The sequence below is a fragment of the Limulus polyphemus genome, unplaced genomic scaffold (assembly GCF_000517525.1).
Source record: "Limulus polyphemus unplaced genomic scaffold, Limulus_polyphemus-2.1.2 Scaffold4520, whole genome shotgun sequence".
In the NCBI taxonomy this organism is placed as follows: domain Eukaryota; kingdom Metazoa; phylum Arthropoda; class Merostomata; order Xiphosura; family Limulidae; genus Limulus; species Limulus polyphemus.
The window spans coordinates 16,375-28,775 of NW_013670130.1; the positions used below are offsets into that span (position 1 = coordinate 16,375).

Sequence of the window (12,401 nt, forward strand, 5' to 3'; positions counted from 1 at the left end):
ACAGACAATTCACCTTACAGAACACGCAACGCACACAGTAAGATGAACATGAAACTGTAAGGACATTGACAATTCTCTACAGAACACACACACAGTAAGATGTACATGAAACTTGTGAGGACATTAACAGACAATTCTCCTTACAGAACACACACAGTAAGATGAAAAATGAAACTTGTGAGGACATTGACAGACAATTCTCCTTACAGAGCACACACAGTAAGAACATAAACCATTCACACATTACCTTAAAAAAGAAAATACAAGAATCATAATTTTCAAAACCTAATATGATTCAACTTTTATTGCCTCTTTAAACATCAGAAAAACCTAAAACTGACCTGTATAAACCTCTTTCAGTTTGAAAGCAACATCATCATATAGTGTCAACAGGAGCATGAATCAAATAGATTTCATGCAGGTGAACATGTACCAATAACTTACATGAATTAGGAAATGCCTATACTAGAGAGCATATTCCAGTCAAAGTTGTAACAAGGTGTCCAATTTTCAAAACTAAACTAATACAAACAAAATAACTATCATAAAAATCATCAAATGTGATATTCTAAAAATAAAGTTCGGCATTCCCAGGTACACTTAAACTTTTGAACATCATTTATACTACTTGTGAGCTTACTGTTACATTTTTGGAAAGTCTAATGACATTTTTGTTTACAGGACTTTATGGAACACTTGAAAACTGTGAATGATGATATCAAAGACGTTTCTAAACAAGGAGAAGATCTCATCCGTCAGGGTTATACCACAGATGTAACATCATGCAAAGAAAAAGTAAGAACTACAACATGGTCTGTAATAAATGCATAACATTTGCCAGTTATCATATCATATACTATTATCTATATTAATGAGGAAAAATAAAAGGTTTAGTTCATGAACATTTGTATTCATAAGTAGTGAGTGCTTTAAGAAGGCTTAGCAACCTTAAATGGTATAAACTATAAACTTCAGATTTCTCTCTTTGCCAACTTACATCCGTGAGAGTGTTAAAATGTTGTAAATGTGATTGTAGGATAGGAAATTAAAAAATCTAGCTTCAGTAAGCTCAATGCAAAGTGCTCAAACTTGAAATTTAATCACTTAGACATAATTTGGATCAGAAGAAAATCCTTATGATTGTATATTTCATAGCACTTATTTTTACATATCTCTTATGTAACAACTATCCAGAAACAACAGAACTGTGATCTCTAATATAAAATCTTATTTTTAGCTTGACAACCTCAAACAACAGTTTTCTCGTGTTTATGAACGAACCAAGGTACGGCACACCTTACTGGAAAACACTTTGGCCCAATTGGAATGCTTCTACAAAGACTATAGTAATACATTAACTGAACTAGATAAGGCCATCAAAGAAGAAAAAAATTTCAAAATCATTAGTGGGGAAGTTGGGACAATAAAGTTACTTCAGGAAGAATTTAAGGTTTGTCAACATACATTTGTACTTTGCTTTATCTATAAAATGTTTTGTCTGTGGTTTTTAGATATTATTTTAACCATATTTAATGTTTTTGGATCCTACATTTTATATTCCATTAAATATTTTTAATCAAGTATCATACAAATTTTAACAGAAATTTTACATCAAATTTTAGTAATGGTGGATATGTATGTTGAGTAGTTTCAATGCAATTAGTACTTTCGACTTTATTCTCACGGTACTCATTTCTTTCCAGGTTTTCCGCAGAACCCATATTGAACCCCTTAGTAGGAAGATCACGGAGGTGAACAAGATCGGTCAAGGTATAGTCCAGTCAGCTATGCCTGGTGTTGAAACAATTAAACTAGAGCAAGATGTGGAAGTCCTGAATGAGAAGTGGAACAACTTGAAAGAAAGGGTAAATACAAGTATTATTAGAAAATAGATAAACCATCGCTCCACAGATTCATGCTCTGGTTACACTAGCTTTGGTAGTATGTTTTTATCTAAAACAAGAACATGCTTAATACAACCAAGTTTTCCAGCAGGTATAATGTTGCCAAGATCTCTGTGAAAATGTTTTGTTCAAATTATCAACTTACCTCAAGGGTATTTAAAAACCTTGAATGTATTTGAAATTGTCCCAAGGCTTTGAAAACCCTGAAAAGTAAACATTATGATGGTGCAGTTTTAGGGTAACTTCTAGTAAAAAATGGGGACAAATGGCCATCCTCTATGTGAAACAATCTACGTACACCATTTCATAAAATTTAAGGCTATAAATAAACACTTCTGTACTTACACCCACATACAGCACTTGTAAGAAAATTGTTAACGGAATCAGGTGCAGAGGTTTGAAATTCAATCCTATTAGAATTGCTTTAGTATGTTGTTATGTATGATATGAAAGTTTTTTTGAACTGTAAGATTTGAAATTATTAGGACATTTTCATTATTGTTGTAATTTGTGACTAAAGACTATGGTAATCCCTGGTGACTTAATAGTAACAGAATAGATATAAAACTGACTGTGTAATATTCCTTACTAACAGAGATGTGTGAAGACTAACAATATCTGTTGCTATATAAATAAATGAGAAAGAAAATTAATCAAAGAACCAGTATAAAAAAAAACAAAATGGAAATTATGTTGGGTTTTTCTGTTTTTTATTACTAGTTTCACTTTTACCACAAGGCTGTAATAATATTTATATGTAGTAAACACTATCATAAACACATGTAAATCTGTATAAGGCTTTGATAATATCTATATGTAGTAAACACTATCATAAACACATGTAAATCTATAAGGCTTTGATAATATTTATATGCAGTAAACACTATAATAAACACATGTAAATCTATATAAGGCTGTGATAATATTTATATGCAGTAAACACTATAATAAACACATGTAAATCTGTGTTCTGTATAATTGTGATGTTTGTCTAGAAAGCTGTGGTTGTCAACCGATCTGCATGTATAAATAGCAGAATTTTGCTAAGATACAGTCTTGTATTAAAGTAATGCAACTTATCTAATTCTCATATATATATAGTCGTTCTTCCTATATAATGTGAAGATATAAACAGAGGCTTATTTTGACAAGAAAACTCACTATGAAGCTTTAATCTTGTAATCAACTCTGTTTGACAATATAAGTTTCATGTATAGGTACATCAGTATTCTTCTAAAGTTTAGTTTAGTCTCTGTGCTGCCTATAATTATATTAAATAATGTTAAATAAAACTTTTTTTCCATAATAAAGACCTATATGTATGTATATGTACATACACCCTTGTGTTTATTTAAATCACTCTGTCACTCTAAAGCTTCTATAATGCATTGTGGTTCCCTTACCACGAAGTTGTAAACTGAAATATTGGGAGAGAAATTTAATGAATGGTTTTATTCATAATAAAAAAGATAATTGTAATATCTACATTTATTACTCAGTTCAACTGTTTTTGCCAAAAGCAGTTTATTTTGTTTGTAACTTGTGAACTTGTGAGTTGGTCTGTCCGTAATAACTGAATGATAACATTGCTATTTAAGTTATGGCATGTATTAATTTAATAATATCTTCTTCATTATGTCGTTACTATTATCTGGTATCTGAACAGTTTTTAATTATTATCCATTCACTATGTCATTATTATTCATGAAATTCATATTAGACTTTTTTTTTAGCCATACAAATGTTATCAGTATGCCTCTAGTCATAGGTCATTGATCTTAAAACTATTGTTAAAAAGTCCTGTCTTAATAAGTATACAAACTTAGTACTTCAGCAAGTCACTTAAATGTGTAATTTTGTTCATACAATGTGTCCACTGTCTAATGTAGTCGATAGCAAGATCATGTCAGTATATAAAATTACTTAAAAAACATTAGCATGTAAAATTGTTGACTATATTTGGCACATAATAAATCATTGCTAATGCAACTCCTCTGCACAGCCATTGGTGACTTTTTAATTAGTATACAGCTTAACCCTTAGTGTTGTAACAGCCAAAAATATAAAATTACTCAACATGATGCAATATGTGGACTCCCACTGGCACTGACCACTGTAAAAATTAGTTGGAAATATAAGGGTAAAAGGACAATAAATGTATTATGTGAAATATCTTTTCTATTCAGTCATTGGTCAGTTGAAAGCATATAATCAGATTCAAAAGAGTGGTAAATGACTTTGAAATTTTTCTTTAGTTGAATGATCGTGAGAGACTACTAGACCTGACCCTACTGCAATCTGGAAAGTTTCAGGAAGCTCTGGAGGGAGTTCAGAAATGGCTTCAAGATACAGAGGAAATGATAGCCAATCAGAAACCTCCATCTGCAGACTTTAAAGTGGTGAAGGCCCAGCTACAGGAACAGAAGGTAATTCTTTGATTTATAATCTTAACAAAGAAGTTGATCATAAAATTTCTCTTGCAGTCAATAAACAATGCAACTGACTAAGTATTGTAATACACCAGACGTAATTATGTTCTTATGATGTGTATTTACCAACAGTTCATAAGGAAGTTGTCTTGCAATCAATAGACAATACAACTGACTAAGTATTGTAATACACCAGACATAATTATGTTCTCATGATGTGTATTTACCAACAGTTCTTAAGGAAGTTGCTTCTCGATCGACAAAACAGCATGACTTCACTCAGTGACATGGGAGCTGAAATCATGCAGAACTTGGAGCCTGTTGAGAAGAAACAGATCAAAGACCAACTCAGTTACTTGACAGAAAGATTTAACATACTCATCACTGAAGCCAGAGAACGTATGGAGGTTCTTGAAAAGACCATTCCAGTTGCCCAGGACTTTCAGGACAAACTAAGTTTATTGATGGTGTGGCTGGAACGTGTGGAAAAAAAAATGGCTCTCTTGGAAACCATCCCAACTGATCAAGGCAAGATCCGTGAACAAATGACAGAACATAAGGTGAGATTATGTTATATTTATATGTGCTTTTATGAGCTTTAAGATACTGTGTTTTTAAAATAAATTTTAAACTGTAGTTGAAAAATTAGGATATAGCTAAATAAACAGATATAAAGTAAGAAATACTGAACAAAATTACTTAACAAAAAAATTAATAAAACATTGAAGTACAAATTCATATATTCTCTTTGGTACTGTATAGCATACCACTGTATCTCTCTTTGATATGATGTTGCACCAAAATAGGGACTAGAATCTAGTAATAATAATCACACTGTTGTAACAACGTGAGGACTAGAATGTAGTAATCATAATAACACTTGTATTTGTGATATACTATTGCAACAATTTGAGGACTAGAATCTAGTAACAATAATTGCACTGTTGCAACAAAGTATGGACAAGAATGTAGTAATCATAATAACACTTGTACTTGTGATATATTATTGCAACAATTTGAGGACTAGAATGTAGTAACAATAACAAGGGAAACTCATGCTTCATGTATGAAACTTTTTGTTTTGTGGTATTTTGTACTTGAATGCACAAAGTTTATAAAATGTAATGGCAGTGCTGTGTATTTAAAGTACTTACAACAGTTAAGTGACCTACCTAGACTACTCATGTATACAGTTAGGTACATAGAGTTCTACATGAATCTGATGGCTGTGCATGGTGTCTCAATGACTGAGAGGTTAAACCTATTCCACAACATGTGATACCCACCAACCACCTCTGGTACAAAATACATTTTGAGCCAAGTGGTCTGATTGAAAATGACAAACTGATTGACTTATCTTGTAAGAAACATCAGATCTAGCAACCCTTAAGTGTCTATAAACAAACAAACAAATTCATACATAAACACCATAAACATTGCTGTCTGATATGGAGCTGTGAGGGATAATAGATCCATTCCCCAAATACTTTTCCATTTGCAATGCACAGTACTATCTGTATCCAACCCTCACTTATTATATGGTGACAATGTCCATACTTTCCTACTCCTAATTTCATTTTTGCAAGGTTAAATAAAGTTTAAAAAGCTTGCCATGCACACATGTTACTCTTTTAATTATACAGATAATACAATTATTTCTGATTCATCTACAAAACAATACATGATAATCAAAATATGTGAAACCTCTTAGAAATTTGACCTTACTTCTGGTTGAAAGTCTTATTTTGTGATTTATCTAATTTGTGACTTTTCATATCGTGAATGCTTCAAAATCTAGTTTTCTTAATAATGATGTTGTAAACATCAAAGTTACCAAGAATAGTAATTTGATTGTCTTTTTTGTTCATCTTGGTTCAGGAACTCCACAAGGATATCACAAACCATAAGATTTTGCTCGATGAAATGCACAGTACTGGAGAAACTCTTGTAACCTTGCTTAGTGAAGAGGAGGCTTATACAATCCGTGAAAAATTTGAGCAAACAGATTATCAGTATAACAAGGTAGTTGAGGACAGTAAAAATGTTGGGAAAATGCTGAACCAGGCTCTAGAAGGTGTGGGAACCTTTTTAGTTAGCTGTGAGAAGCTAGAGGACTGGTTACAAGAAGTGCACACCAAATTTACCCGTTTCCAGATTTTTTCTGTGTATATAGATAAACTCCAGGAACAGATAGATGAACTTACTGTAAGTATCAATACAGTTTAAACATAACAAAACTCATTTAGACAACTAGAATATGTACAAAATATTTAAAGATTGGGTTTCAAGAAGGTATTTATTTGTAAACAGAGCAAGATAGAATCAACATGACTTGACTGATTATAGATTGTAACACAGCTAATGCTGAAAACTATTTACACTATTTTAGGGGCTTCATTCAGAAATTAAAAGTCATCAGTTGGAAGTGGAAAACCTGATAGCCTCTTCTCAACAAATCATGAAGCACGCTTCAGGTAGGGCATCTGTATGTTTATCTTTGTCTTTGTAAACATATTTGGCCACAACTTTTCTTGTTTAACGTTTAAAATAGAAATATATCTTTATACTCAGCTTTATTTACAGAAGCAGTTAAATAAATATTAATGCCAACAGTTATTGTTTTTTGTCACATCTGCAGGAGATGATGCTATTCAAGTAAAAGATAAGGCAGATGCTATCCAAAGCAAATTTAATGATGTGTCCCAAGGTTGCAGTGAGAGACAGAAGCAGGCACTAGATATCCTGCCACTCACACAGAAATTTCACAGCACTCATGAGCAATTGGTTTGCTGGATGGATGAAACTGAACGAACCCTAAAAACCCTGGAGTCCCTCAGCCTCATCACGCAGGGGACCACAATAGAGGTAAACAATCCTTTTGATCAGTAATTTAGAGGTTCTTAATGAACTATCAAAAGAACCACCATAGAGATAACAATTTTTTTAGTCAGAATATCTAGAATTCTTGATGAACTATTACAGTAAAACGTAAAAAGTTGAGAAAAACTAGTCAGTAATTCTAAAGGTTCAACTGTAAGAAAGTAAACTTTCAGATACCAACTAGCTTAATTTTCCCTTATATTTTTATACAACCTTTTTAATAGCAACTAGAGAAAGAGATCCATAAGTATCGACCACTTGTTGAGTCAGTTAGTTTACTGGGGCCACGTCTGTGTCAGATCTCACCTGGTGAAGGATCACATTTACTAGAAACACTCGTTACACGTGACAATCGTCACTATGATGCCATCTGTGAACAAATACAACGTAAAGGAGAGAGAATAAAGTTATACAAACAAAAGAATATGGAGGTATGTGATTAGTAGCTTTAAAGATTTGTGTTCTAACTTTTTTGTGATGTCAAAAGGTTGACATTTAAGTCACATTTTGTTCGAATGCTGATTCAAAAATTGTGTAACATTTTGTTGAAATCTGTTTAAAAGAAAACTTATTTCATGGTAAAATTTCTGAGGCATTGGAAAATGTATAATCTGCTGTTATCTCTGTATCTTAACCAACATGAAAATATATTATTATTATTATTATAAAATGCCAAGATAGTATCAATGATTCAGTGAAAAAAATATAAAAGATGTGATTAAATACAAATATTTGGTTTAATTTTACACAAGTTTCTCAAAATTCTGCAATTAGGTTATGGGAGACATAGATGAACTTATGGATTGGTTTCAAGGAACTCAGCAACAAGTTCAAGAGGCTGAACTTATTTATCCAGACCCTGAATTACTAATAGGTTTATTGAAAGAGCAAAAGGTTTGTAAACTTTTATTGTATCATTATCAAGTGTATTACAAATTAATTCTGTAAGTTATCATTATTACTGCCATTTTTTAATCTAAGGGAACTACTTTTAATTTCATAAAGTCATGAATCTTCCACAATAATTATTTCAAATATACATATATTTATAGTTGAATATCAATAACTGTTCACACTGTTATCACTGGGCCATTGGAATCACATTAATTCAATATGTTTAGTAATTCACCTGAATAATTTCACTGAACTTTTCATGCTTTGCTTTATCAGATTATGAACGAAGAAGTTAGTGGTCAGAAGAGCCGTGTTCGAGACATTCTTACTACTGCTAAGAAGTTGATGAGAGAGGTGTCAACAGAGGATCTAAGCATCATCAGAGAAAAGGCTGAAGAGTTACAAGACCTTTCAAGCTGTGTCTACACCATGTGCATTGATCGAATGAATGCATTAGAACAAGCTCTACCATTGGCTGAACACTTTTTTGAAACACACTCAGAATTAACCCAGTGGTTGGATGAAGCAGAAGCTGAAATGGAACTTCTAGAGACTCCTACTCTAAATGTTTCTCAAATTAAACGCCAGCAAGACAAAACTCAGGTAAAACTTTTATAAAATTATATATATTAAATTGTAAGTAAAGTATCTCTGTAATTTGATATGAATGTCTTTCCTACATAATTACAAGCTTAACAAAGTAATTTTGTTTAGTGAATTAATAAATTAAAATATTTTACATAACTACAAGAATATCAGTCTAACAAAGTAATGCTAAATTTCTCCAGAACTTTATTACAACAATTTTTCCTAGAGGTAACCAAACATTTTCAGAAACCATGATAATAATGAAATGGTTAATGGAAAGTGCTTTGAACCAAGATGTAAGCACAAATTTTCTTCTTACAGGAACTGCTACAGTCTGTTAATGAACATAAACCTCTTGTGGACAAGTTAAACAAAACGTGTACAGCCCTGTCCAAATTGTGTGGTGATGATGAAGGCTCTAAAATCCGAGAAATAAAGGGGTCTGATAATTCTCGCTACAACAGTCTGCGAGAAATTATACGAACAAGACAAAACAAGCTGGAAGAAACTTTACAGGCTACTTCCCAGGTAGATAACTCTAAATCACTGTCTTGAGATTGATATTTGATGAAAATGACATTTTAATAGTGAAACCAGTACTTTTAACAGGGTTCATATGAATCCTAGTTATCCCTCAATTAAACTTTGAAAATTCAAAAAGCCTTGGAACAATTCAAAAAAGGAATACAAGGGGAAAAAATTACTTGTTGACTAACAAAAATAATTATTCAGTATGTTTCTCTTTCCAGTCTTCAGACAAGTCAGATGATATGCTAACAAGCACTACTGTACACTAAACATTTACTGACAGATGTATTAACAGCTGAAAGATAATCAGCATATTTCTTTTAAGTTTTCAGACAAGTTAGATGGTATGCTACAAGCACTCAACACGACTGTAGACCAACTGGACAATGCTGAACCCATCTCTGCCCACACAGAACGTATAGAAGAGCAGATAAAAGACAACAAGAACGTTCTTGAGGATCTGAATAAACGATCCACAGCTCTAGAGGCTGTTAAACGTGCTGCTGCTGATGTCATTACTAAGGCTGGTAAAGACCAACCTGCTGTCAAAGGTGATCTGTAATTTACTATCATTGATTTTTAAACCATAAGGTCAGAAGCAAAAAAATCTATCATAAATACTGGTCATCTTACATAAGTCTATGCTAATTTTGAACATCTGTGGTTAGTATGAAGTTTGTTTGTTTTTTCATTTAGAAAACGTAAACCTATCTGTTTGAGATGTCCTTTTCCAAATGAAGTCAAATGACAATTTTGTAATATTTGCAGAACACATATGAACGTATGTTTGCTTAAAAGATATATAAAATTTAAGTTTCATAAAATATGGACATCTCATTCACATTAAATAGAAAGTCATTTTCACTTTTGAATCTTCAGACATCAGACAGAAGTTAGATCAACTCAATGATTTGTGGGACAAAATACAGAAATCATCCAAGAACCGTGGCCACTCCTTGGAGGAAGCTCTGACAGTAGCAGAAAAGTTCTGGAATGAGCTTAATGCTGTGATGAAAGCCCTGAAAGAACTGCAAGAAAACCTGAAAGTCCAGGAGCCTCCAGCAATTGAGCCTAGTGCCATCCAGGAGCAAAAAGATGCTCTTCAGGAGATCAAGCAGGAGATTGACCAGACAAGACCAGAAGTAGACCAGTGTAGGCAGGCAGGTCAAGACCTGATGCAATTGTGTGGAGAGCCAGATAAGCCCGAGGTCAAGAAACACATTGAAGATCTGGACTCAGCCTGGGAGAATGTCACTACCCTTTATGCTAAGAGAGAACAGAATCTAGTAGATGCCATGGAAAAAGCAATGAGTTTCCACTTCACCCTTCAGGTTGGTGTTTCCTATTTTCCTATAGTATTTTATGTCACAGTAATCAAACACAGGTTTGCATTTAAACATGATTTCACTAAAAATGTATGTTAAATAAAAACTAAAATATTACTTACTTTAAATTATGAATTCACTACTTTTCCCAGAACTTTGTAGAATTCCTTGACAGTGGTGAAGAAAAATTTGCTGACTTTGGACCAGTGGGGTCTGATACTGATGCAGTAAAGTTGCAGATTGCTCAACTGAAGGTTAGTGTTTACAAGTACTTGAAGTATTTAAAAATGTTATTACTTTCATTTCAAACTGTAGTAATAGTAGAAGAGCAGAAGATGAGAGTACTTACAAGAAATTTCAGTTGACATAGTCATTTGTTAAAGACTCAAATATTACTGTATCAAATAAATATTTTGTGAATTTTCACTTGCCATCAGCACTTCATTTGTTATGTAAAAATGTCTTACATATTCACATGTAGGAAACAAATCTATACATATTATAAGTCAGTATGTACTAGCTAACATAAATATTAATTTTCATGTGTCTGTACCTATATTTCTGTACTTAAATGAATAGTTTTCTATAATTTTTGTAAAAACCATATGTGTGTCTTCTTGACAACAGGAATTCAAGGTTGAAGTTGATCCACACATGGTGGAAATTGAGGCTTTGAACAGACAAGCTCAAGAACTAGCAAAAAGAACATCACATGACCAAGCTTTTGCAATTTGTGAACCCTTAACTGAGATTAATTATCGCTGGGATGAGTTGCTGAAAGGCATTGTAGAACGACAAGTGTGTATGATTATAATATTTTTGGAATTTTGCAGTTAAATTTCAGTGAAAATTCACTTGTATATCTTGTAGTTTGTTTTCATTACAAATTATTGTTAAACATTGATGTAGCTAGAAGGTACCAAAACTTGATTTTATTGAAACAGCAATAACAAAAAAAAAAACACTTACCAGGCAGTAATCTAATCTTCTACAAAAATAACATTTTTGTATTGGAATGGTTGTCTTCGTTTATAAGTTTTTTTAGTCACCAGATTTTTATTTAGTATTTATTAACTAGCAAGAAGTGTGTAATATTTCTGATATGAAATTTCAATGAATTAATTCATTTCAATGCATTGTTAATTATCAGCTATGAAAGTGTATACAAATGATTTCCTTTCTTTGTATCAAAATAATTTATATGAAAAGCTTTCTGAGACATTATGCCTATAAAATGCTTTTTATTTATGTGTGGTATGTCTGCAGACTTATATCACTAAAAACCCTGTTTTAATATCTGTGGTGGGCAGAGCACGGAGAGCCCATTGTGTATCTATGTGCTTAACTACAGAAAAACATTTATAGCAAAAATAATAATACAATAAGCTTTGACACACAACATTAAGTAATCTTAAAATTGTCATCACAATGTGGAGTAAATATATGCTTAACTATTGTTTTTCTTTCATTACAGCAAGAGTTAGAAAATGCACTTTTGAAACTTGGTCAGTTTCAGCATGCTTTGGATGAACTCCTGTCCTGGATGACTAAAACTGAGAGAACTTTAACAAACCTAAAGCCTGTTGCTGGTGACCCTCAAATTATTGAGGTGGAGCTAGCCAAACATAAGGTAAAGCAGTCAGCAGCTGTATGAATCAAACAAGTCTTTAGACTTAATTATAGTATTTTGGCACTTGGGTATAAAGTTAAAATCATAAATAATATTCAACGTTAAACTGGTACACAATAAAAACATTTTATTTAGGCCTATCTATGGCCTTCAAAAAATTGACTTTTCTCCATGTTACCAGCTGTTATTAGCCTGACATTGGCAAGTTTCTAACCGTTAAGTT

The 12,401-nt window shown here is 32.4% G+C and overlaps 1 protein-coding gene across 1 annotated transcript in view; it reads left to right on the top strand.

Moving 5' to 3' along the window:
• The window catches only part of LOC106471293 (dystonin-like), a gene marked incomplete at its 5' end in the record, with an annotated part of 65,405 nt that overhangs the window by 16,220 nt on the left and 36,784 nt on the right, over window positions 1–12,401 (top strand). The window contains 17 exons of the mRNA XM_013931891.2: window positions 682–795; window positions 1,238–1,450; window positions 1,704–1,865; window positions 4,160–4,330; window positions 4,567–4,893; window positions 6,212–6,538; window positions 6,723–6,807; window positions 6,972–7,198; window positions 7,438–7,644; window positions 7,988–8,107; window positions 8,384–8,710; window positions 9,017–9,223; window positions 9,549–9,774; window positions 10,103–10,554; window positions 10,701–10,802; window positions 11,176–11,346; window positions 12,023–12,178. Of these exons, the coding sequence (XP_013787345.1) occupies window positions 682–795; window positions 1,238–1,450; window positions 1,704–1,865; window positions 4,160–4,330; window positions 4,567–4,893; window positions 6,212–6,538; window positions 6,723–6,807; window positions 6,972–7,198; window positions 7,438–7,644; window positions 7,988–8,107; window positions 8,384–8,710; window positions 9,017–9,223; window positions 9,549–9,774; window positions 10,103–10,554; window positions 10,701–10,802; window positions 11,176–11,346; window positions 12,023–12,178 (3,594 nt within the window). The remainder of the gene's footprint in view (window positions 1–681; window positions 796–1,237; window positions 1,451–1,703; window positions 1,866–4,159; window positions 4,331–4,566; window positions 4,894–6,211; window positions 6,539–6,722; window positions 6,808–6,971; window positions 7,199–7,437; window positions 7,645–7,987; window positions 8,108–8,383; window positions 8,711–9,016; window positions 9,224–9,548; window positions 9,775–10,102; window positions 10,555–10,700; window positions 10,803–11,175; window positions 11,347–12,022; window positions 12,179–12,401) is intronic.